This window comes from Alternaria dauci, chromosome 6, assembly GCF_042100115.1.
Source record: "Alternaria dauci strain A2016 chromosome 6, whole genome shotgun sequence".
NCBI classification, from domain to species: domain Eukaryota; kingdom Fungi; phylum Ascomycota; class Dothideomycetes; order Pleosporales; family Pleosporaceae; genus Alternaria; species Alternaria dauci.
Window position 1 is genome coordinate 1,247,751 of NC_091277.1, and position 25,593 is coordinate 1,273,343.

General features: G+C 52.7%; 9 protein-coding genes across 9 annotated transcripts; 4 read left to right on the forward strand and 5 right to left on the reverse strand.

The window, feature by feature from the left end:
- Positions 1–1,136: 1,136 nt before the first annotated feature.
- ACET3X_006757 (uncharacterized protein) lies at positions 1,137–2,364 on the reverse strand (the record flags this gene model as incomplete). Its single annotated transcript, XM_069452921.1, has 3 exons — positions 1,137–1,403; positions 1,823–2,209; positions 2,260–2,364. 3 exons carry the CDS (start codon positions 2,362–2,364, stop codon positions 1,137–1,139), a joined length of 759 nt encoding a protein of 252 aa, XP_069305525.1.
- A 947-nt stretch (positions 2,365–3,311) lies between these two features.
- On the forward strand, positions 3,312–6,367 carry ACET3X_006758 (uncharacterized protein). Its single transcript, XM_069452922.1, has one exon. It carries the CDS (start codon positions 3,567–3,569, stop codon positions 6,231–6,233), a length of 2,667 nt encoding a protein of 888 aa, XP_069305526.1. The 5' UTR covers positions 3,312–3,566; the 3' UTR covers positions 6,234–6,367.
- Positions 6,368–6,626: 259 nt separating this feature from the next.
- On the forward strand, positions 6,627–7,081 carry ACET3X_006759 (uncharacterized protein; the record flags this gene model as incomplete). The annotated part of the gene is made up of 3 exons (XM_069452924.1): positions 6,627–6,640; positions 6,695–6,842; positions 6,947–7,081. The coding sequence occupies 3 exons, from the start codon at positions 6,627–6,629 to the stop codon at positions 7,079–7,081; spliced, it is 297 nt and encodes a 98-aa protein (XP_069305527.1).
- Positions 7,082–8,561: 1,480 nt separating this feature from the next.
- ACET3X_006760 (uncharacterized protein) lies at positions 8,562–9,107 on the reverse strand (the record flags this gene model as incomplete). Its single annotated transcript, XM_069452925.1, has 1 exon — positions 8,562–9,107. The coding sequence occupies one exon, from the start codon at positions 9,105–9,107 to the stop codon at positions 8,562–8,564; it is 546 nt and encodes a 181-aa protein (XP_069305528.1).
- A 772-nt stretch (positions 9,108–9,879) lies between these two features.
- ACET3X_006761 (uncharacterized protein) lies at positions 9,880–11,182 on the reverse strand. The gene is made up of 2 exons (XM_069452926.1): positions 10,880–11,182; positions 9,880–10,820 (listed from the first exon to the last, which is right to left on the reverse strand). The coding sequence occupies exons 1-2, from the start codon at positions 11,106–11,108 to the stop codon at positions 10,453–10,455; spliced, it is 597 nt and encodes a 198-aa protein (XP_069305529.1). The 5' UTR covers positions 11,109–11,182; the 3' UTR covers positions 9,880–10,452.
- Positions 11,183–14,241: 3,059 nt separating this feature from the next.
- ACET3X_006762 (uncharacterized protein) lies at positions 14,242–17,250 on the forward strand (the record flags this gene model as incomplete). The annotated part of the gene is made up of 9 exons (XM_069452927.1): positions 14,242–14,344; positions 14,402–14,446; positions 14,496–15,020; positions 15,070–15,402; positions 15,451–15,732; positions 15,781–16,334; positions 16,382–16,854; positions 16,905–16,924; positions 16,988–17,250. 9 exons carry the CDS (start codon positions 14,242–14,244, stop codon positions 17,248–17,250), a joined length of 2,598 nt encoding a protein of 865 aa, XP_069305530.1.
- Positions 17,251–20,027: 2,777 nt separating this feature from the next.
- Positions 20,028–21,845, reverse strand: ACET3X_006763 (uncharacterized protein; the record flags this gene model as incomplete). Its single annotated transcript, XM_069452928.1, has 2 exons — positions 20,028–21,620; positions 21,672–21,845. 2 exons carry the CDS (start codon positions 21,843–21,845, stop codon positions 20,028–20,030), a joined length of 1,767 nt encoding a protein of 588 aa, XP_069305531.1.
- Positions 21,846–22,434: 589 nt separating this feature from the next.
- On the forward strand, positions 22,435–23,138 carry ACET3X_006764 (uncharacterized protein; the record flags this gene model as incomplete). The annotated part of the gene is made up of 2 exons (XM_069452929.1): positions 22,435–22,923; positions 22,974–23,138. 2 exons carry the CDS (start codon positions 22,435–22,437, stop codon positions 23,136–23,138), a joined length of 654 nt encoding a protein of 217 aa, XP_069305532.1.
- An 876-nt stretch (positions 23,139–24,014) lies between these two features.
- On the reverse strand, positions 24,015–24,752 carry ACET3X_006765 (uncharacterized protein; the record flags this gene model as incomplete). The annotated part of the gene is made up of 3 exons (XM_069452930.1): positions 24,015–24,485; positions 24,550–24,684; positions 24,750–24,752. The coding sequence occupies 3 exons, from the start codon at positions 24,750–24,752 to the stop codon at positions 24,015–24,017; spliced, it is 609 nt and encodes a 202-aa protein (XP_069305533.1).
- Positions 24,753–25,593: the final 841 nt, after the last annotated feature.

Sequence of the window (25,593 nt, forward strand, 5' to 3'; positions counted from 1 at the left end):
GAGGTCAGTTTGTGAGCGCTGTGGTTTAGTTCCATGGCGCGGCCTAGACAACGTGAAACGCGGAATGACCCGTGAGCTTACGTACCATAGCTCAACATTGGTTTTTAGCATTGGGTGAGATTCGCACCAGATGACGACTGTCCAGTTTGCCAGCTACTGTTTTATTCCGTTCGAGTGGCGCAACATGGGCAAATCAGCACACGCAGAAGCCCCGTTGCTCAGCTGGGACGCCTTCTTCGGTCATAAATCTGGTCCAAGCAAAGACAAGTGCTGGTCAAACAACTATGTGTAGTCTATGACAAGCCGCGAATTTTTCATCTCTGGGGCTTGTCTACTCAAGCTCAACTTAGCATTTGCGATGCATGGGTCCCCCAGACCCGACAATGACTGTCATGGTACGCTCTGTACTATAGGCTTGTTTGGATGAAACATGACTTCCGCTGTCTAGAAGCCGCACTACATCTCTGTATCGCGATAGCAACGGAAGAACGTTCTAGCGGGGTGTGTTTCGACACAATGCCAAGACCTGGTTGATGACGCGGCTCGTGTTGTCATTTTTGAGCGGGAGCTTCAAGGCAAGCAACGCAAAGGAGACCAAAACCAACCTGGACCAGGTGAGCATTTTTCCCGAGTTTTCGTAACGATCAAGAGCAAGCTTCTAGGTGATCACGGTGCTACCGGTCGCTGTGTGATGTGAGCTGCGCTTCGTCAGATGTAGTACGGTGAGCAGCAGAACTCAGACATCAGAACCTACAATCTTGACTGTCATTGGGCTAGCACATAGACACAAAAGGCGAGCCCTGTCAATGTCATCTGCCGAGTCGTCTATCTTTGTGAATATTAAGCCATGTACGAGCTAGAGGTCGATTTTGGGCGTAGAACTTAGCCGGTATGTTGTGTAACATCGCAACGACGCATGTCAGCAGCTGTGCAGATATGATGCGAACTCCCATCCGATATGGTTGAACACCGCTTGTTCAATCGGCGTTTTGCACTACACGAGTGTCCATTTCCCCTGTTAGCTGTTGTCTATTTTCCTCTTCACCTATATCGTAAGCCTTTAACATTTCTATTTGTACATACGCTCATCTACATCTATCGTCATTATCAACGCTTGTTCTAGATCGTTTTCTTTTCTATAATTTGCCTCTCCTGTTATCGACTGCCACCCTGAGCTTCTTAATCACGTCGCCGGGGTCTGAAGCGCCGAAAACAGCACTGCCAGCAACAATGACATTAGCGCCGGCATCAGCGGCTTGATCGATAGTCTTTTCGCTCAGGCCTCCGTCGACCTCAATGTGCATCTCTGGGTACTTTTGGCGAAGGGCGGTTACCTTGGGCAGCTCAGATGCCATGAAAGACTGTCCACCAAAGCCGGGCTCTACAGTCATGACTAGAACCATCTGCAAAAGTCAGCATTGAACTTTCGACGCATGTGACTTGGCCAATGCGAGTCTGGAGTATTGAGGTTGTTGATCCTGCGGGAGCAGCCAGCGGCGTGGGCGGGTAGGTGCCGATGTGCAACTTTGGGGACGGGCGGGTGGTCAGGTGGCCAATGGACAGGAAGTCGGTTGGGCAACATGTGGCAGGCTTCTCGAAAGGGCGCCAAGATCAAGACTGATTGACGGCGGGCGTTGCTGAAGTTGGCATGCCTAAGCGCCGCCACGGTGTGCCGCCCACACCCCAACAAGGTCAGCCCTACCCAGCCTCGCTTTGCTCGACCACTTCCGAGGCCTCTCTAACCACCATATAGCGCGTGCGGCCCTTTGGTGATATCGATTGTGATGATGAAAGCATGGCAGTGCAGGGGTGATGAACTCACATCAGGAACCTCGTCCTTGTTTGGGTTCTCTAGTATCTCCCACAGTACATCGACCGGTGTGCTTGGCTTGATGGCAATGCCTGCCTGCATACCCTCGCTGTGGATGAACTTTACCAGTTCTTTAGGGGACGTCTTCTGGTCCGACTTGCCACTGGGCGAGTCTGCAGCGGTTGACGAGACGGCGGCTTCGTAGTGGAAGCAGTACAGGTCGCAACCAGCCTTTTTAAAGTCGCGCACCCATCTCTTCGGCTCGGCAATCATCATGTGACAGTCGAATGTTCCCTTGCCATGTGCCGTCGTCGGCCGATCGACGTGTGAGCGGATCTTGGTTACGACGGGCGCGCCAAAGGTCATGTTGGGCACGAAATGGCCGTCCATGATGTCGACCTGCACGTGTCAGTTGCGTGCAACAGAGTCGGAAACTCGCTCTCGCATACGTGAAGCCAGTCGGCGCCTTGGGAGATTGTATCGGAACATGCCTTGCCCAGCGCTCCGAAGTCTGCCGAAAGAATCGACGGTGCGATGATGGCAGGCGGTGACATGGCGGGCGGCTCTAGCGAGAGTGCGGTGTGTATAGGTGACTTGGTGGAGCGCCAATGGTAGGTATTGGGTGGATGTGGAGATTGCTAGTGTGACGGAGCTCACGATAGCTTTTTGGTGTTGACAGCATCAACAGCGTCACGCCTGCCCGCCCCTCTGTCCATGCCCCGCTGCAGTGCTTGGCATGCCTCACCTCTGTTCTTGTTCATGCAAACCTCCCAACTCACCACTCTGCGTTTCGAATCAACAACGTTTCCCACATGGGGCTGTCCATGCTCTAAAATGAATGAAACCTACGTTATGATTGTACCTGATTGATCGACAACCGCATGGCTGGTCGCGTGTCTTTACTACCCACACGGCCGCGACGGGTCTGGGCACTGGGCACTGGGCACTACAGTACTGCCACTTCGCATGGCACGGGATGACTACATGACAGTCTTTCAATCAGCCACATCCACAGCCTCGCATACGATCCAAGCCCGTGAGACAATATCTAGCCCCGCAACAAAAATCGATTTCGACGAGGCACTATTGGGCGAGTATGCAGTACAACGCCGCTGCATCTTATCATTGGACACGCGTGCAGAACGCGAGCACTGCAAATAGCACAGCCCGGCGCTTACATGCCAAACACCCAACCACGCCATGCAGCGCAACGTTCGTCTAGCCCAAAGTTTCTAGCGCGTGGTAGAGGCCCTGCCGACTATAAACTTGCCTTGACCAATCATGACATGTCCGTCGTCTTCGCCATGTCGTGGCCGTCCTTGAGCCGCTACCACCTCTCCACCCAGACTCGGCTCTCTATGCGAGTGGACGGCCAACTGGCAGTGTAGCTCGGACGCATGCCACAGTAATACTAGCCCACAGTCTCTCTCGACGAGTAGGCGTCTACGCATGATATATCCTCTGACCATCGCGCTCGCGCCGCATCTACTCTCCTTCTGCCATTCACTTCTAGCCCTTCTCCGAGTACCTTCTTCCGCCAAGTCTTCGTTGATCGAAGCAATTCCATTTTTACCAGTAAGCTGTTGACCAGCGCAGTTTTGGGCTCTTGCTCATCTTAATATCGCTTCTATTCGGCTCCCTGTACCTCTGTATTTGGATCCCTACCACCCTCGCCGCATTCCCACATACTCGGATTTTTCAAAGGTATCTTTAGTAATACTCGCACGCGGCGGTGCTCACGTCACCGCAATATACCATGATGCCAGAGATGCTGGAGCCCACAGTATACCATCCTGCAGCCCTTGGCACCATGGCCAACTCTCATCATGGCTTGTCTCTGCTGGATCAGAGACAGTCACTTAATGCCCCCGAAGACGAATCCACAATATCCTCCTACTACTTCGAGCCAAGATATTCGACCTCTTCGACATACCTACCCAGTGCTGTGTCGCCTTCTAGTATCGACGACTTCCCTACACCCAAGGCACGCTTATTCGATATGACCCCGCAGCCATCGCCACGCTTTCCTGTTCACTCGGCTACATATCCCCCAGTGAACCGGGCGAGTCGTGCTGACAGCGACTTCGACTCCCTCTACGACATCACCGATGATGAGGCTGAGGTACCTCTTCATGCATCTGCGTCAGTCAAGAAGCTCGCAACCCAGCCAAGGCAGAGACGATACCCATCAATCATCATCCCTTCGCCATCCGCATGGCCGACCATTGAGAAATTGAAGAGTGCAAACTCGGCGATGCCCGTTACTCCGTCGCTAGTTCTGACCCCATCTCGTCGCTTCCTTGACATGATCGACTCGCACAATTTGCATGTTCCCGCGCACTCAGCTGCTCCCTCCTTGGACGGCAGCCTCACATCAGAAGAGATGGATAAGCTCAGCTGCCCTGCCACTCCAATCTCACAACGTAGACGTGGATCCATCTCCAGTACTGACTCATGGGGCCCTGTGCAACTCGACTTGCAAGCCATGGAGACCCTTCAGCATCTAGGCAATTCGCCATCCACGGAGCAGTACGAGGCGCCGGAGCAACAACAACCTCAGCCTGTCGAGTCCAGAGGCGAAATGCAAGAGGTTCCTCGACCAAGCCTTGGCTTGAGCATTCCGTCAACAATTTTCGGAAATGGGTCCTCTGGTAGCACACCAATTTCCGCTCTGTCGGTCCCTTCTCCCGGTGGTTTCTTCTCGTCGCTTCAGTCGACTGCTCGTCACACTTGGAGTATTCCCAAGCGACAAGACTCGATCCCAAACACCTCCACTGCCGAGAGGTTTTACAACCTTCCGTGGGATAAGGAGAGCCGAAGGAACACTTCTCCCCACCCAGTGCCAGCTGTACCAGCTCTTCCGCCACGAAACTCGACCCTTGCCGGATCGACCCTTGACGGTTTTGATGAGCCCTTGTCGACATCACGCCCAGTTCTCCTCAGTAGTCCGACAGATGAGAATGTTGAGATCAAGGAGATCAACCCCAGCAAGACAATCTTTCAATACGATGAGAACTACAATGCCGGAGGTACTACCAATCTTGAGATGACTGGTCGGTGGCTAGAGGAACAAGACGAGTTGCAAGCTGCTCTTAGAGACATGAACGACATGAGCTCTCCTAGTCTCTCGAGTGGCGCGCACAGCCGCGGCAACTCAGTTGAGAAGGCTGTGGTCAAGAAGTCAGTCAAGTTTGCGGATGAGCCTGCCAAGTCTCCCGTGAAAGAGTCAACCGATGAGCCCATCATTACTTACGTCCAAGGCCTTGAGTACCTTCGGTCCCGGTGCCAAAAGAAGGATACCTTTATCCACCGCCAGACTCGTGCTGAGGCCATGCACGTACAACGCCGTTGCAGTCCTTTGGCGCATCGCGATCAGCTCCTGGGCAAGTTTGAGCTTTGCCAGCCAGATCGCCCAGCGCCGCCGCGCCCTGTTTCCGAGTTCTTTGTCAATGATCCGACCGTTTTGAAAGAGAGGATTGCGCGTGCACAGATGGAGCGTCAGGCGCTCGACCAGATGCTGCCTATTCACTGGGTCTTACAAGCTCAGAAGCAACTCAATGGTGGCAAACTCCTCAGCAAGCCTGCAGTTCGATGCATCACTCGCGCTAGTACTCCGCGCATCCTCGATGTTGGTGGTATTGCTACCAACGATTGGGCATGGGACGTTGCATATGATTACCCCTACGCCAAGGTGGTTACCGTCTACACTGCTGGTAACAACAGGTCTTCCAACGTCAAAGGTCCAGACAACCACAAGCACCTCACTGTTCCCAACCTGTGGACTCTCCCCTTTCCTTCTGGTCACTTCGATGTCGTTTCGGCGCGTACACTCTACGAGCTCCTCAAGACAAGCAAACCCGTCGGAAAATCATCAGATGAGTACGACCTGTGCTTGAAGGAGTGCTACCGCTGTCTCAAGCCCGGTGGGATTCTCGACTTCAGTCTCATGGATGCCGACGTTGTCCATGCCGGCCGCAATGCTCAAGCCATGAGTGTCGAATTCGGCTTCAACCTCAAGACACGCGGCTACGACGCGCAGCCTACAAAGACATTTCTCCCGCGCATCTCGAAAGCGGGCTTCAAGGACGTACAGAGAGCGTGGATGCTCCTTCCCATGGGCAAGACGGCAGCGAACTGGCGCGACACACTCGCTGTTGGCGCCGAGCCAAAGCACCAAGAACGTCGCATCACAGAAGACGGCGAGATTGAACTCGAGGACGCACCGGTATTTGGTACCACCATGGATGCGGCAATGTTGACGGGTGTAGTAGGAAGCTGGGCATGGGAAAGATGGCTGCTCAGGTTGCAAATGGAGATGGGCAAGGATGAGGAGAAGCTACTGGAAGGTGTTGTCAACGTGCTGGAAGAGGGTGCACAAGGCCATGCGGGATGGCGAACATTGAAGGGCTGGGCGAGGAAGTGATGGAGGGGAGCGGACATGATGTGAAATGGTTACGACGGCGCAGGATGATAGATGGGATTGGATAGGCTGGACTTGCCTGGACTAGGTTGATACCACAAAGCGAATTTCTTTTGTAGATAATCCAAGATAGTGTCGAACATATATGAATATTTTCCTGTAGTGTCCGATTGTCTCCATACATCAATTGTGATGGTGGTGTTGAGGTCAGAGGGGCGAGGCGGCGGATCTGGGCAGCCTCGCTCGCGCTGGCGCGAACCCCACGCGGTCCATGCGCTGCGCATAACCTCGTCACTCTGCCATAGACACCCACGGCCGCGCCCAAGTACTCCACGCAACTCGAGTCCAGTTATACACGCCCTCTCCTATCGCAGACTCGTCTTGTATGCCCAGATAATGCTCTTCTTCAGGTCCGTTTCCAATCTCCGCCCAGTGCCACGCATGTGCTAACAGCAGCGCAATAGCTTCTTCAAGACGCTCGTCGAGCACGAAATCACCGTCGAACTCAAGAACGAGGTCCAGATCCGCGGTACTCTCAAGAGCGTAGACCAATACCTCAACATCAAGCTGGACAATGCCGAGGCGGTGGATGAGCTGAGGTGGCCGCATCTGGTATGTTTTGGACCTTGCGGTTCTCCCCTGCCCAGGACGAGACAGCATACCTAGGACGAGGCTCTGGAAGTGGTGATAAGCATATGAGGCTAATTTGGCGACAGTGCTCGACAAAAGACATGTTTATTCGCGGCTCCGTCGTACGATACGTACACCTTCCTTCCGGTGCTGTGGACACCGCTCTGCTTGAGGACGCGACGAGGAGAGAGGCCGAGGCAGCGAAGAACAAGGCGAAGTGAGAGCGCGTGAGGATAACGCATTGGGATAACGCATGAAAAAACTACCGCTCTGGGAGGCGGTATGAGGCGGGCAAGACGAGCATGTGGGTATGCAACACGATGTGACGATCGAGGACATATCACATTCTGCAGCCAAAAATAAGAGCTGGAAGTTGAGATAACGGCGATTGGAAAGGCCTTGTAAACGAAATATGCGCCTGCAAACAAGGCGAAAAGAATATACCCATACGAAGAGCGAGGTGAGACTACTGCCTGGCTTGTTCCTCTTCAAAAAAATATCTACTTCTCTTTTCCATCTGTCTGTCCTACCTACCTCGCTTCTTTGCCATCGAAACTTATCACGTCTCTGAGATAGTTGTGCTGTCCATCGGATTTGCCAACTCACTATGAGTGTGGTTTCTATCTGTACCATCTACACGGGACCATGCTAAATGGATTGTAAAGTCCTCACCATGAGACGGGCCGTACAAGTCGCGTTCACTCTCACTTTTGCGCACTCCAATTTCAGCCCACAAACGCTTGATAAGGACTCATCTCTGAGACTTTGTCCATCTCTGGACACTGGCACCCGCTCTTGCAGCCACAACAAGCATCTTTGCGATCGAATACTACGCCTACCCGCTCTCGAAGTCGTGACGATGCCAGCAGCAACCATGACGAACATTGTCCGATCACCACCTACTCCCTCTGTCACCAGTCCTGCCGGAACACACACAAACACGCCCGCGCCTGAATTCTCCTACCCCCTCTCTCCCACCACAATCGGCCTGCTGTGCGGTTTGGGTGGCTGCGGTATCCTCGGTTTCATCGTATGGGCTATCGTTTACTTCCGATGGTTCAAGCCGATTGAAATACCGACCAAGGAGGGAGAAGGCGGATACTGCAACGCAGCCATGACCGAGCAGAACAGGAACAGTACACTCATGGATACAATACAGTATGCATTCACACACAACGTAAACGGCATTACATCGGCAAGGCCATCTACAGACGGAGGCGTCTACCCTTCTGTAGGTATGGCGATCAATACTGCTCTTGAGAGGGAGATTTTGGAAATTCTCGAGGCGGAGGTTGCGACTATAGGGCGATGCCGGGGATTGGGCTCAGGGCTTGTATGAAGATAGAGGGAGAGACTGCCAGTGGGGACGTTGGAAGTCTGTGAGGGATGGAGGATTTGTCGGTTGATCTTGGGGATTTGCGGAGGTATGCAAAATATCGATTGTGAGACGTTGACTCTGACTGACTAGGTAGGCAGGAGCGCTCCATTGCACCATGGCCAGACTTTCAGTGTTTACCTCTACCTTTGTATGCGCCAATGGAAAATCCAGTCATTGTGAAAGAGAACAGCTTTGCGCGAAGCAGCCACATACATGGGCTACTCATAAAAGTACACTCGCAGTTAGCGTGTAAGAGAATATTAAATACTCTCTCTGTAGTTGTCTAGGATGGATGTTTGATTTTTCCCTCGTATAGCGTGCGCTCATGAATCCTTCTCCATGTCCGTCTCAAGCAAAGGATCCTCCCGTACAACTTCCTCAATGGTCTCTCTTCTTATCCCGAGCATCTCGTACCTCTTCGGCTTGAACATCTCCCACAACCTCTTTCTCAGAGACTTCTCCGTATCGCGCTCCTTCTTTTTCTTGCTAAGTTCCTTCCTCTTCTCCTTCCTCCGCTGCTTCACTTCCTCTTTTCCCTCGTCCGATGAGTCGGAGCTCCAACATAGACCCGGCATAATGGTCTCGCGCCAGGGACGTATGGATTTCTCGGTTACTGGGGAAGCCTTTTGTTCTTTGCGCTGAATGTTCCTAGGTGGCGGCTGTGTTGGCAGAGCGGGCGGGAACAGAAAGTGCGCTGCTTTTGTAGTGAATATGAGCGTGGCGAGGAAGATGAGTGCTGCTTTGGAGAGTATGATAAGACCGCGTTCGTCTGGTGATGCAAAATCTTCGATGAGGAAGCGGGTGGCGAGGAGGGAGAGGAGGATACATGGTAGCACGATCCATGGGGTCTGACCTGAGGGGTGCGCCATGGTGGTGAGAGATTATGAACGTATGTGCGGACAGGGAAAGTGGCTAGTTTTGGATTTTGTGTAAGTGGAGGTTCATGCGTTTGCTTGTTTGATTATCTTCTCTCAGTTTGTGTACACAAGTGCCAAGTAGATAGAGCTAAGTACGTGTTTGCGCGCCTGACCCAATTGCTTTCTTATTCTGGGTTTTTCTCTGAGTGAATTTACTTTCTCGACCCCGTGACTTGTTGCCCCGACCTTATGTATTCTCCAAGAACTCGCCTTGTTTTGCATCCCTGGAGTAGTGACAGCGTCACTGCGGCCATGATCACAATTTATGAGATAAAGTGTCGGCTTGTGACATGTTTGCTAAAGCGATGATATTGCTCCAAGTTCAAAGACCATGGAATTTAGAGGTGAGTGTGAGATAAAATACTGTGCAAGCGCGTTGCTGCACATTAGGGAGGTCTTGATCCGGTTTGCGTGAGTAGGTTGCTACTTCCTTCACACTGTTCGTGACTTCCCAAAGTCGTCATGTTACCTACCCTCCACAAGAAACTGAGCTCGCAGCAGCTCTCACATGCCGTCATTCGTCATCACATCTAATACGAGAGAAGATCCTGGCCGAGGGTGGTCGATCTGAGTGTTCGGTTTGAGGAAGCAGAGGAGTATCGACATGTGCATCAAAGCTTCACAGGTGCTTCGTCATCTCTGCACATGCGATGGTAGAAGGAGATGCGTCACTTGCAGAAGGAAACAGGTACAAAGCATGAAGCCAGCATGAAGCCGGCATGATTGAGCAATGCAAGCATGGTTATCGAGTGACATGAAGGCTGCAGGTACGGTCACCGGCCCTTCCGAACACATCAATACCACGTCTGCTCCTAATTCTACTCGGCCTAATAGTCTTCTCGCCCACAGAACGCTGCCGTGTGCGTGCGGCTAAATCACCCGGATATTTTGACGAGCCCAAGACTTGGTCGTTCATCGCCATTCTAGCCAAGCACGCTATTGAAGTTCACGTTCGCATACACTGGTAGCGGTAACAGGCCTTTTGTGAGCGAAGTCCTTGTGGCGAGGTCGGACCTGACCTTGTGTGCGACGTTAGCCTGCAGAAACATGTAATATCCAACATGACGCTAATGATTGACGCAGGGATTGGGCGCGCGCCGCCTGTGTGAGCGTTTTGCATATTGCCGGACGGTATCAATATTGTGAAAAACCGAGGCATGCCCTAGTCTGGCGAGCCATGGTCGGATCCGAACATGGAGGTAGATGCGCCGGGGCGATGCTGCCCATGGTACGCAATGCTATCGCGTTATCAATACAGCGGATATGATAATGTCGGGATGATAGAGCGACATGGACGCTACTCGCACGTGGAGAGCATCTTCTTCAAGACGCCCATGAGGGTGCCGTTCTCGAGGGCAGCAGCGACCCTCTCCTTATCTCCCAGCTGCTTGTTGACCTGGTCATCAGTGCTGTGGGTGCCCTTCTTGATGCGGACGTCGACGCGGAAGCGTGGGGGTAGGGCGTGCTCGAGACGGACGCGGACGCCTAGGCCGATGACGGTGGCCAGGGAGCAGTGGGTGATGGTCGGGGTGATTTCAACGACGACGGTGCTAATGTTGGACAGCGGTGAAGAGGGCGGCACAATGTGAATGTCAGGCAGGTTGACGACTGACAGCGAGCCGAGGGACAGCGGGTGTTCAGGGTCGCAGATGGTGGAAATGAGGTCTGCCATGCGCGGGGTCAGCCAAAAGCTAATTTCATCGAGAGCCCCCTTGCGCGCCCACCGTAGATTTCCTGCTCATCGATATCCTCACGTGCATCGTCGCTATCAGATGGGCTGGCAGAGGCAGAGTCATCGAAGGGGTCGCTGAGGTAGTTGTAGCGCGGTATCAGGTCCTCGAACAAGCCCGTCCCGCCATCATCGCGCCTCTTGGCCGTCGACTCGCTGCGTCGGGAGGGCAGATCTGAGGGATTCAAGATGGTTGGGTTGGCGTTGTCCTTGTCGAGCTCCATGGCCGTCTACGTGCAGGGGATGCGTCGTCTTGGTGTAGTGGTGGCTGAAGGGAAGGAGCCGTCGTGGGCTCTTGCCCTTCCAGCAAATCTGCGAGGAAGCCACGCCCGGACCACCCGCAGCCCCTCCTCGGTGTTCGTCATCTAGCATGTGCCAGCCAGCCAGACAGTCGGATCCAGTCACCCGCCATTGGCCCCTTCACCCTCACCATCCCCTCTCCCTCTCCCGCTCTCACCTCACCCGGCAATGGCCGTCGGCGCTGCACACGAAGGAATCCCTGGCTGCCTTACCAATCACTCTGTAATGCATCAATTTCCCGCAGATTATCCGCGACACGCAGGGGACACTTGGGTGTGGGGTGCAACGTTCATACCACAGGGCACCCGTGTTTGACTAGTGTCTGCAGATGCCGAGCAGCATCGTGTCATTCCATCACTGCGCCGGGGTATGCAGTTTGTCGACTCGTTGCCCCCCCTCCCCATCTTGCCGTCTCTCCCGGCCATTCTCGGCAAACATCCAGTGCCCATCTAGAAGGTCAGAGGTGCCATGGCGGCTGGCGAGCGTGCTTGGGCTTTCATCGGCAGCCGACGCATCCGGCTGATCGACCAGCTTGACAACTCTTTGCACTCTGCAAAGGCATGTTGCTTGGTCGTATTTGTCGAGGCATCTCAAAGACGGACGTCTTGTTCTGCCCGCGTGTGTCGGCTTGTCTACAATTACAGAGCCTCCAACTCGCTGTCGTGCTGTGGTACAAACAACATCTGTCGGCTCCTCCCGCCTTGTACTGCTCCCAGACCGGATGTGCTGCCTCATCCGGTGCACGACCAACCGCGCTGCTGGATTGTCCCTGCTCTGCTTGCCGTGTTCCTGAGCTGCAGGGAGATCAACGGCAGTGATCAGCGCAAGATGAGGTCAGTACTGTATGCGCCGTTATCCTGCCTGGACGCCATGCAAAACACTGCTTCCATCGACCTTCCATGTGTCGACGGTAGCCTGGCGCCAGCACCTGTCAGTCATCGTACCATCCCGTCTCGCTCCATCGAGCAAGATGCGACTTGGCAACGCCCGTCGCGTCTCTGCGTGATCGAAGCTAGCACAAGTGCGCTGCCTGGCATTTGCCTCTGCCATCGCAGCTATCATCATACCACCTGCCTGTCGGGCAAACTAAACTCTTCAGCTGCACAGCCTCTTCGCCTGCCGCGCGAGAGTATGACCCGGCAGTATGGTTGACAGATTAGAGGAGGATGCCTAAGGAAAGGGACTTTCCACCCTAACCCTAACTTTCCATGCAATCTTCGGTCGTTCTTCATGTCATGCAATCGCCCCGTGGCGGACGAGAACACGATCCATGCATCGGATCGAAGCCTTCTCCAGCTTCCATCAGCCATGTTTCGCTTCACGACCGTAATATTCGTATTAGGTTCATGCAGTGCCATGCCGTCTGTCTGTGCAGACTACATACACGTACAGAAAACCATCTTAGCCCAACAGAGAGTAGCCATCTGGAGTAATATTGTTTCATGCAGGCTACGCTGATGGTGATGCGTCTGCCGTTAGAACCTTGCATGCAGATGGCCCTACCAAGCTTCCGTACGAATCAATTCGCCGACGTGTCGAGCTCAACGACACACACCGATTCTGCCGAATGCTCTGCGGCATAGGACGGGATCGCGTATGCCCAACCCGTCCAAAGCCTCTCGAGTGAACGTCGAGTCTGGGGCCATGGAGATGCCACCGATGAAGACGGCGGGACATTACCGAGGCCGACACGCGACGTCGAGTAGTGCGCGCCTATCCTCACACCGTGTTGAGCCAAGTCAATGCCGCAGCTATGTGGACAAGACTTGTTTCGCTTTCGTCTCCCTGAAAGTCGTGCAGCGTCCTACCAGTCGAATCTTCGTACCCCCTATCTAGCCTGCTATAGTCGTACACCTGCTGTATTATATGTCGGCTAAAGCATGACATTCGTCATCGAAGCTAGTATTCGGAGATCACTTTCTAGAAGGCCCACCTGTCATTGCGGTACACTGCCAGACTATGTCTCAGAGATTCAGGCACCTAAGGCTGTGCGAGATGAGAAACTAGGTACAACTATGAACCGAACAAATGCACGCGCAAGCTTTGTCCAAACCGTCCAGCCCTATCACGGGCAGGACCGGGCTTCTGCAGTCTACTGGTCACATCTGATCTTCTTTTTCTGGGCAATCCAGCAAATGCACCCGCCACCAAAACCTCGCGACAGATTGCGTACGCGGTCCGCTGAAGGGTTTTACTTGCCTCTGAACGTGCTGAGTGAGAGTAGCGGCGCCATGTACGACGGCCTTTTCAGCTGTCAGATTTTGCCCCCGCTGATGTTATAGCAAACGTTCCCGGCCCATGGCAGACGACTTCAAAGGTCCACACTACCCGTAGTTCTGCGTGTTACGATTCAGCCCATCTCTAACGGGCACGACAATCCCTGCGTCCCATTGCCTCACACCCCCACAGCACGGCAGTTCCCTGTGCCCGCAGCATCTTGGAAGCGGACGCTTGCGCTCACGCGCGTGCAGCTTGGGCGCCCATACCAAAGGCGCTACTTGTGCAGCAGTGCGGCTCCTGGATCCTGCACGCTTAAGTCGCATATCGTCTACCCCTCGCCCGCCTATCGACCCCTTCATACACGGCGAACCGCCTAGGACCACAATACCCTCGACCCTCAGGAGATCCATACACTGCAACGCCACCATTCTGCGCGTGTGCCACGCTGCGAGCCGGCTGCCAGTGCGTCTTCGAAACCCCGGCATGCTAGACGTCGTCTCCACCTACCATCCCTATGCGCCTTCTGCCCTGATCTGCCGTATAACCTAACGACGCCGCGGCGTCGCGGAGATTTCCCTTGCGCTATAGGATTCCACCGTGTATCTATTCTCGATTTCGCATTCTTTGTGTTTAGTTTTGGCCTTTCCGTGATTTCTTCCGTCCGCCGACCCTCTGGACCTTCTGGACCGTCATCGCGCGCCGCTACTATTGGCTGCTCACCGACCACCGCACACAACCTCATCGACTTAGTGGATAGCCGACAACCCCGCTGCTTGCAACCACTGCGCCAGGCCTTGCGCTGTCACTCGGGACCGGCTCGTTGTACCTACTAACGTTATGCCCCCGGAAACCACTGGACGGCCACTGCTGCCACAAACGGCGCAAATGCAGAGCTTCACCTTTGCGCCGCCTACGCTGGCGCCGCGTGAGAACCAGCGCAGTAAGTTCATACACCGCCCTGCGCGGTGGGGAAGAGAGGTGACTGACAGGACGTTAGATTATGTATTCGTAGACGAACACAACAGACACAAACGCTTGAAAGGTGCGATAGCATAACATCTGGCTGACATGCATGTGCTAACGTGGCGCAGTAATGAGAGCATGCGAAGGATGTCGTAGACGCAAGATCAAATGCGATGCGGCGACGACGAATGCATGGCCTTGCGCTGCTTGCATCCGTCTAAAACTCAACTGCGTGCCGCCCACAGTCAGCTATGACAAAGACTACAATGGCTCGCAGACGTTCGACTTGGAGCCCAAACCTTTGGAATATGCCTCGGACCCGTCTTCCCAGCATGACTACCAACGTCATTCGTCCATGTCGCAGGGCATGTCACACCAGATGCCGCCTTCTATGCCTACCACCCAAGGCATGTACCAACCTTCGCCCTATGTGGATCAACAGGCGCCTGAATCATGCCACTACCAAGCAATGTCTCAGCCTCAGGTCATTCAGCAAACCATGAGCTATGCTCCACAACATGCGTACCCACAGCAGTCGGCTGCTCCGCCTGCCATTCTGACCCCACCGGAATCTGAACCTCATTGGCGAAGCGATTCCGTGTCAAGCCTCTCCGAGGCTCTGGGCGAACTCAAGATCGACCACACGGCTATTGGTGAGTCTTGTGGCACCTCAGTAACACGACTTCGCGCTGACTAGCATAGCTCCATACATCACTAACATGAAGAAGGCTTTGGCCGAGACGCCTGCACAGGAGGAGTACGAAGTGCAACTGCCTGCATCCGTAAGCTTGGATCATACCGTTCGCATACCTCCGGAAATGATGCCGGATGATGATCGGGCCATGCATTACTTTGACTACTTCTTTACCAACATCCACCCATATTGTCCGGTCATTAACAAGGCGTATTTCTTTCAGCAATGGCACAGCGCACCTGACTCTATTTCCCCACTTATGCTGGAGTCCATCTTCGCTTGCGCCACATTGATGCTGGGTGATACAGAGGAGGGTAACAAATGGCTAGCCCTTGCCACAAGTCAGTAGCGTCAAGGATTGACAAGGTGTTGGTGCTAACAGCATATAGAGCATGAAGAGAGCTTCAAAGACGTATCGCGGCTAAGTACGATGCAGGCAATGATATTGTTGCTGAAAGCCCGTGAAGCTTCACCAAAGCGAGGTTACTTTTGGCGTTCATGGATGGCCACTGTCAGCCTCATAGCCATGGCGAAGGATCTCGAGTTACATGAACACTATGACACTCATCAGATGGGAAAATCATGTGGATCCACAACGCACGACTGTGTTGCCAAGACCAGGGTATGGCAGATGTGCTTGATCTTTGAGGTCATGATTGGAGGTCCTCAAGGTAGGCCGCCTGTAAAGCAGTAACCTTTGAAACGCTAAATCTCTCTAGGACGCTACGACTTTGGTGTTAGCACTGACACGGTAGATCTCGAGATGCCAAGACACATCGCAGGACAGGATCCTTCCGAGCTCCAAGTTGCGCGTCAGTTTGTTCAATACGCCCGCATTGCCAAGAATGTTCACCACTCGGCCCTCATATACGGCAAACTAAGGAAGAAGAACCCGGACTGGGCACTGGATCCGGCTTTCGTTGGACACAACACCGACTTCTCTCTCTGGCTACGAGAGCTTCCTGAAGACATGCAAATTGTCTATCCCCAGGATGGCTCTGCCCCTTGGATTCCTTCCCATCAGCTGGCGAACATGCACAGCTATCATTGTTTATCCATCATCATGCACTTTCGTCCACAGTTGCATGCTGTATCCGAGTCTTATGATGGTATATGGAAGCAGCATATGCTCACTTGTTACTCGGCTGCGAAGAAACTATGCAAGCTCCAAGAGGCGATTTTGAAGACATACGGCATGCCCGGTCTGCTTTGCATGATGCGAGGCATAAGCTTTCACATCTATGCCGTGTTGACTTGCACTATGCTTCACCTGGTACGTTATTTGTCAAGTTTAGCGGGGCTTCTGACTGACAGCTGTAGGTTGCCGTGACATGTCCTGATCCTGACATCAACCACGATGCCAGAAGCTTTTTTGTACGCCACATGCGCGTCCTGGAAACCGTGTCCCCTTCGTTTCCGATGCCTGAGATGCAGCAGCAAGTGAACAGCCTTCGTCAAGCATTTTCGGCCGATTGTTCGAAGCCTTTCGTCCTGAAACCATCATTCCCGTTGGGGAGCCCCCAGGTGACTACACAAACAAGTCCTATGGGTCATCAGGGATCGTACCGTCCTCGTCATCCGAGCCATCCCTCGCCCTTGGAACAACCAGGTCAGGCCAACTACCTAGCACACCCCATTACTCCACCAATTTCGGTATCCGACCGCGGATCCAAGGCTGACTCTCCCGTAGCTCAGTCTCTGGTCATGATGGCATCTGGTCACCGTGCGGCCCAGCCTGCTTCCAGCATGCAAATGCCGGAGAATGTTCAATGGAACCCCCAACGCATCTTTGAGTAAGTTCAGGTACCACTGATTCGTCAAACATGAAACTAATACAACACAGTCAATGGAATGTAGCCTTTGGTACGCCCCCTCCTACTAGCGCCTCCTCTCAGGCGTCTCCGCCGCTAAGACCCAATCCTCCAGGAACCAATTACGATATGCGGCCGGCACAGGAGGGCATGCAATCCGGCTACCAAATATCGAACACGTCACCCCAGTCCAGCCATGTCCATGCAGCAGGAGGTCAGATGCCACCCTCATCAACCTATGCAAACGCCGCACCTATATATGTCACCCCAACAATGTGGCAGGAAGCGGTTGCCAGTTCCATACCGGACGGGTTGAAGCGCAGATGGGACGACAACACTTCCATGACGGACCAGTCAATGTACAAACGTTCACGTTGAATCATGGCGTGAAGCTTTTGATCAAAATTACACCGCTTGTGTTATGCACTCCAGAGAAGCTTCAGAGGGTGGATAAGTCTGGACTTGCGAGCCCATGGTTACTCTATCGCTGAGACAAAGCCACTGCGGAGATGATAGCGTGCTGCGCTCCGGCGACACTGACATTGCTGTCCAAGTCCTGTATTTGATGGATGGAGATGGATTTCTATGAGAGATAAGACGGATGGCATTAGAGGACCGGTTCAACTGCACCAGCATTGTGAGATGGAAGCCCACGAAAAGCGCTGCCGACACACGCGCGCCTGTACAATACACTGATCTTGCGATATCCGCAAGCACGACTGCAATGACGATTACGCGCCGCTAGCAACATTTACCTAGCATAATGCCATCGCTGGAGCGACCCTCTGGGCAAGCAAACTAGCACTTCATTATCGCAATATATACTAGGACCTTCCTCATTTATGAGAGTATGGGGTTCTGTACCCACTTCTCGTGTGCCACACACGCGATAACCTCAACAATCACTCCAGTTGACCCAATCGTACTACTAGACGTTCAGAGCCCCATTGTTCCAAGATACAGTTCCAAGCGTCAATACTGGCTTCTTCAAGTTACATCATACGCCCCCGAGCTATTCCCACTCAATCTATTCTATCTGCGCTAGTTCCACCGGAGCCGTCCGACACCGTAGATTGCAGTTATGCTAACATAGCAAGTGATTGTACGTAAACATACACGCGCGCCATTTGCCTTTCATCCAAGATCACCAGGCATCCACACGCATCCCAGCCACCATGCTTTACTAATGCAATGAAGCCAGAATATTCAAACGGCCCGGTACAACAAAAGCACCAATCGCAACGTCGCACGTGGGGATCTCCATTGTTCGTCTCGACCTTCCATCCATCTACCCGCAGCCTCATACCGTTCGTACAAAGTAGCTTAGCTGTGGTTCCTGATCGTCAAACAAGTCAATGCGATGCGACATTGACGAGGGAGACAACGCTGATCTTGACACAGTTTGGGTATCCGGACCGCAATATGCGTATGACTTTAGTACGCGAATGCAACAAGGACCCTTCTGACCTGGATATTCAATATGAAAGGCAATAAATTTTACCGTCTGTTCAAACCGGGTTGCGCGGCTCCAGGCCAATATCGTGGCACATACCCACCCACCCACCAGCCTGGAAAGATCCCGAGGTAAAAAATGCTCGAGCTTTTCTGTCCCCTGGACTTTTCGACATGTGAAAAAAATTCAAGTCGACGCACGGCTCGCCAGTCACACACACCCTTGCAACACTTGGCTCGAACGGACCGCTTTTCATGATGTGGAGAAGACGCTAGAGATTTCTGGGATCTGGCATGGGCAACGAAGAAGGGGGGGTAGAGTTGTGGAAAAAACGTACGCTACTGCATCATGTCACAACGCCCCAATGGACAACCATGTAACGTGAACATGCAGTCTATTGCATATCGCAGTCGTTCAAATCTTCTTTCACACTTTGCCTGCCGCATGTGCATGCTCTAAACATCTCTCTAACGGCACTTTCCACCAGCCCCAACAACAACGATGATAGCGAACTAGGCTCAACTCGGGCATACAGTCGCCGACCACCAAAGTCCCAGTAAAATAACCCCTGGCCCATGGTTTCATTGCAGTGCTTCCCCAAGCGAATTACCCACAGTCCGTTTGTTCCCATTAACACGAACCCACCCAGCAGGAGCTAGAAGCCCTGTGCTATGACCAATTTCCAACGTCTTTGGCTGACTAGTGCAGCTGTCTCGTCGACTTGTTCGGCGAGTCATGGTTCTCTCATGCGAAGGATGGGAGCCAAGTGGGTTTTTACGAGTTCGTTCACCGATCTGAACGATTGCGCGCGTTTGACACGTCGTCTGGCACGCATGTAACATACATGATGATTAACGTTGGGGACCAGGGCTAGGAGAACGAAGAGGGCAGGGGAGTGAGAGAAGAAGCGGGAGAATTGGTTTGTAAGGAAGGACCGGTTTGGTGAGTATTGTGGTGGTGTTCGCCTCGGTGTAATCCGATGCTGCTACAGCACAGTGCAGCCTTGTCTTCGTAGGATTACTTTTGACCACTGCGCCAAGCAAATATCGCCGCCTTCATCGATTATCAGGAACCCACCACCAAGAGAATTAGCATTCCAATTCTCTCCACTCTCCACTGGCTCTGTTCACCAGCCGGACGCCCCGATGTAACTCGGAAAATCAACCGAGATTTTCGAGCCCGCTGATCTTCGCAGACCAGCCTCGTCATTTGCAACAATAGAGATGCTCGGCTAAGCTGTTACCCACACCGCGCTGTGGTCAGGCATCCGCATTTCTGCCGCGCGCCGAAGTCAAAACCACATACCACTTCCACGCGAAGGCACTATGAAACCTACACGGTGCAGATGGGCTTTGTGATGGTAAGGTTGTGGGGCTGGATGTGTGGCAAGGAAATGAGAAAGGGCCGACTCTGTAGTGGACAGTGACATTCCGATGGTGTATTGGGCGACTACTGGAGCAAATGTTGTGGCGAAACCGTAGGGGAAGAAAGTAGAGCGAGGCTGGTGGCGTGATGTTTGCGAACGGACTTTGAAAATATTCAAGTAAAGAGTGACCATATCTGGATAGATGAACATCATCCAGGGTAATCTATATTAAGCGCTGCGCAATGGTAGTTGCGCCGAAATATCCCAGATAGGAAGACCTATACAGAAGTCGTACTATGATGGTGTATTTAGAAACTTGACAGCAACAAGACATCGCTAGTCAACACGCACTCCTATTCCAGGATGTTTCTGTTCATCCCCATACCCCACCGGTGGCGAAGCGCTCTTATCCTTCGGCAGCACGGCGTTCAAAAATATGCCAACGATTGCGGCAATGACAAAGGGTGTCTCGACAGCCAAGTTGATACCCTGTTCGAACCCAACCAGATTCTCATTCGGCCCATCGTACGTCAGGACTTGCGCGAACCAATCAGGCTGACAGATATCCATGAAACCGATTCCCAACGCAACGGCAAGTATGAAGCGATCGCGACGGGTCCAAGGGATGAGTGCGAGGACACGAATACCAGCTACGGCGATGGTGCTGTACAGGAAGACTTGCATACCACCCAGCACAGACGGCGGCATAGAAGCGAAGACGGCACCGAACTTTGCTATGACGCCCATCAGTATCAGGAAGCCACTTGCTGCCCATCCTGCACGGCGAGATGCACATCCCGTGAGGACAATGACGCCGTTGTTACCAGCCTGACTGACCATCGGCGGGCCTGTACCCAACGCACTGAAGAAGCTGCCTAGACCATCGCACAGGATGCCACCTTGAATCCTGCTGTTGAATTCGGTGCCTTCGATGTCAACACCAGATAGCTCCGCAGTGGCCAAGATATCGGGGATGCAAGACACAGCCTGACACGCGAACATGATGATCATAGGCAGTACCAGCGCGCCATCGACGGAGAGCTTGAACGTGTGTACCCAGAGAAAAGTGCCACCAGGCGCTTGGGTAAGTTGTTCTGTGGACCAGTACCCCGTTGCGCCTGAGATGGCACAGCCTACGGCTAATCCAATGATTACGGAAGCTGAACGCATGAGCGGCGCACCGATGGCTTCAACTAGAATGATAGTAGCGAATACGCTAAAGCCCAGGCCAATCAACTTTGGATGTCCCCAGACGAGCGGCCGTGGAGCAGTGATATCTGGACACAGGGCGTAAAAGTCCTCTCCGCCGTGGCAGTTTGATGATCCACCCCAATTCTGCAGTCCGCTGCCGATAAGATAGACTCCGATCAGTGTGAGTAGGGATCCAGTGATGAGCTTAGGAAAAACCTTGTTGAGCATCTTAGGCGGCACAAATGCCATGGCTATCTGGATCCAGACGCAGCATAGCATAGTGCCCAGACATGCACCCCAAGCATCAGGGCAAGGCCCCTGAGTTCCGTCGTCGAGAACAGGACAAGTCCCGGATTTGTATCGTAGAGCGGCGTAGTTGAAGACGATAGGTAAGATATCAAAAGTTGGCCCTACAACACTGAGGAGTCCGGTGCCAATGAAAAACGGCGTTTTCATGATGTGTAGGCGGGTGACTTGAAGCGCTGTCGCGATACCAGTGGTTATAAAGGCGGTTGACACCAGGTATGTTGTCATGGCTGGATCGAAGTTGAACGCTCCGGAAGCGATGGCGAGGGGCGGAGAGACGATGGATCCGATCATGGTGAGGGCATGTTGAAGGCCGAGGAGCAGGGTCAAGAGAACAGGAACGCGGTCATTCAGTCCGTAGAACGGTGCCTGGTAGTGTTTGTACTTTCTGTTGAGTGGCCAGATGTTTGGGGTAATAAGGTAAATATAATCCTAAAGCTGTCAGTTGCTGAATGCTAGGTGCAGGTTACAATATTGGCGTACATAGTCACCAATCCATCCATCTTTCGTTGTGAATGCATATTTGATTTCTGCGAGCGTATTCTGCCACTTCCCCGTCACTGTGCCCATCTCTTCGCTCACTGTTGGTGAGTATGGACCCGTTTCCTTGGCGTATTTGGACTTTGGCTCCATCTCCTCATGGGACTCGAGGGCCATGACCACTACTGATTGATCCTGGCCGACACTCACTGTGATTCACAACCGGTAGTGAGTTCATATCGGTATCGAATTGCATGGCTATATAGCAACCTCTAGGCTGTCGTTGACTCGTCGTTCTAGATCGGCAGAGAGTCTTTACCACGATAGGCGCTCCTGCGCTCGAAAACCCCGCGATAACCAGCCCATCGGAGCCCGGCTATTCTTCAAACCTCGATAACACTGCGACGATACTGTCCGTATGCACTGAGGTGTGCACTGTGTGGCAGAGGAGGCGAGGCGAGCCAGATAAGGGTGGAGATATCGCTAGCGTCGGCCGTCCCCTGTCACTCTAACGAAGGTGCGAAAGCGGAGGTCGGCGGAGGTGGTCACTATCGTTCCAGTTATGGAGCGCGGCTTGGAGGGACGTAGCTATGTGAGCATTAATGGTAGTCACAGCGTGGAGTAAGTAGCAGGGCCGTTCTCAAGATGAGATCCGTCGACGAGATTGAGCTGGCGTAAAGGCTTAGGGAAACTTGTGCTACCCGTACGTCTGGCCGACCACAGCAGCTTGTTTCTTGTATTTCTTCACCAACACTAGGCAGTCAATATGGTCATCACAGCTGCAGATAAATCGTCCTCGCGTCTCTTTACACATGCGACGATCATCACGGTCAACAAGAGCAGAGACGTCATCCTGGATGGTGCAATCCTCATCGAGCAGGGCCGGATCGCGGCACTTGGAAAGACAGTGGACCTTGTCGACCAGCTCAACTCGAACAAAGACCGAAACATCCAAACTATCGAATGCAACAACAGAATCATCATACCAGGCCTTGTTAACACCCATGCACATCTCGCACAATCACTGCTACGTGGGCTCGCCGAAGATCTTCCATTACACAACTGGCTATGCGACGCGATCTGGCCCTTGGAAGCGAATTACGCAGAAGATGATGGTTATGTGGCTTCGATGCTGACTATTGCTGAAATGCTGAAAACGGGAACGACATGTTTTCTGGAGGCTATGCTTACACACAGAAGCGGGCTCGAGAATGTCGTCAGAGCAGTAGAGGAGAGTGGTATTCGCGCGTGTCTGGTAAGTTTTCCGATCTAACATAGACGGTTTGAAGTTGACATAGGTTTCAGGGCAAACTTATCAAGGCCGCTGAGTCGAATCCGGAACTCAATATGAAAGATGCCAGAGATCGGGATGTGAACTCTATGTCAGTCGCTGCTGCTTCGTCAGCATACGAAAAGTATCACGGCACTTTGAACGACCGTTTACATATGTGGTTTGCTGCCGGTAAGTAATGTCTCTGTATAAAAACCATGCGAGACAAACCCTGACTCCATACACCAATCTTTAGGTACACCTCGAGGCTCACCAATGGCCGCTCATGCTGCAATAGGCGAAGCCGCGCGAGCACATGGCATTGGACTGACTATGCACTGTGCTGAGGCGTCTAAAGACCTCACCATCTATCGAGACTATTACCAATGTAGTCCTTTTGAGTTCTGCCGAGATGCACAGCTGACGGGCTCGAAAACGGTCTTCGCCCATTGTGTTCACCCGGACCCAGTAGCTGGAGACTTCGAAATCTTGGCCGAAAGTAAGAGCACAGTTTCTCACAACCCGACAAGCAATCTCAAGCTTGGATCTGGCGTGGCACCAATACCGGATATGGTGGCGAAAGGTGTGAACGTAGCGTTAGGAACTGACGGAGCGCCATGCAACAACACGTACGATATGTTCCGCGAGATGCATTTGGCATCTGTTCTGCATGGTGGTGTCAGACAAAACGCTGGGGTACTGAGCGCATATGATATCTTGGAGTTTGCAACGATCAACGGCGCAAGAGCTCTGGGGCTGGAAGCTGAGATTGGGAGTCTGGAGGTCGGGAAGAAAGCAGATGTTGTCATTGTGGAGCCGAGAGGCGCATCATGTGCTCCGTGGGATCCGGCCGAGCAGAGTTTTGGTGGTATGGACCCGGTCACAGTGCTCGTTCATTCTTCTGGCACAAACGTCGACACAGTCATCGTAGATGGTCAGATACTTGTCAGTAGTGGCAAGCTGTTGCATATCGATGAGGACGAAATCATATCGAGAGCGAAGACGTCAGTGGCAGACATTCGGAAAAGGAGCGGTGTGGGTGCGCGGAATCATATGTCGTTGAAGTATATATAACGTTAGAACTGAAATGAAAGCAAGTCATCGAACAGACTTTGTCCCCCGAACCCAGTTTGTAGTGGTACCAAATTCATGAAGGAATTCCATGAAGTATCTCCTGCGTTTGCCGGAACGTCTGTATCCGAAGTTGTGGGGGTTGTTACTTGTAGGTCTCTAGATACGTTGTTGATGAAGCTTTCCACGTTGAATGTACGTGCTCTCTTGCTGAACGAGGGAGTTAGGTCGCCGAATTCTGCAGGCTGTTGGCGCTTTCTGGGGTTGGCACTTCCTCCTTCCTGAAGCTCACGCTGCAGGCCAGATAGCAACTGCACACCGCGTGAAGCTATCTTGCTGTCTTCATATGTTCTCAGGTAGCTAATTGCGTCTTTGACGAGTTTTTGGTGTTCCTCAAATTCCCTTTCACTGGCCGATCGATGGAACGTATCGAGGCTGAGAATGATCCCCGCTGCTACCGAGAAAGCTTGTTCAATCTGCAGTGGTAGAGATACGAAGTTAGTGTATGTCTCACATGCATTTCTTACAGTCACAACTTACCCAAAGCGTCGGCCCATGATCTTCGGTGCCAGATAATGCTTCTTTCAAAATAGTTTTGGATGCTGCTATGCAGGTCCGGCGTGTAAACGAAAACGCGGAGTTCGAGAATGAAAGCCCGATGAACTTCCGATGTATCTGAAAGGTGCGCGTACGAAATCAGTATATATGTCACATGCAGTTCGTACAGGGAAATTTCTCACCATGATGATCTTGTGCGAGGCACATATTGCCAATGAGCGTCTGGCCCACCCAACATAAATAGGCCAACCCGTTGCTACGGGCGCATTGTTGGAGAGGAATGTAGGCATACACGCGGTAGCAAGCTTGCGCATCTTCTCGTCGTATTTCAGCACCTGCTCATACTTTGTGAAAAGTGTGTTGCAGCCTGCCATTGCATCCAACAGCTGCGGCATAAGTGCTGCAATATCATAGCGATAGTTGCAATAGCTCGCCTGGGTTGGTGTAGATAATGGCAGTGGCACCATATCTTCATCATTGCAATTGAGAGGCTTCGAGGTCTTGAAGAAGCGAGGGTTCAACGAATATGACTCAGAGAACGGAATCTGGAACCAGTCTTGCGTGCAAAGCTGATTGAACACCCGTCGACCAGCCTCGCGTTGACGCAGTTGCTCCTTCGAGGTAGCTTCGACTGCGCTCTCAGGTCCAAGGCGGTGTAGACCGAGGCTTTGGGCGATGCGACCAGCTGATGCAAGCAGTATTGACTGGCTGTTCGACTTGCCTAAAATGTGAGCCGCGATAGTCAAAGTCGCAATAGCTTGTACAGAGTATATCGTATGGGTCTCGATATAGCTCGCGACTTCGAGGCATGTCACGGTCGCTTCGTACCACCTTTGAGACAAGATCATCCGCTCCTCAAATGAAAATCCCCAAGACTGATAAACAGATGATGGCGCACATGTAATACTCCCAGTCATTATAGCAAACAGCAGACTTAGCCATTGCAAATTCAGGTCCTCATGCCGAACGTCGCCTTCATATTCACCCATGAAAAGGTCCAGATCACTCTCGAACATTGCTGAGGAA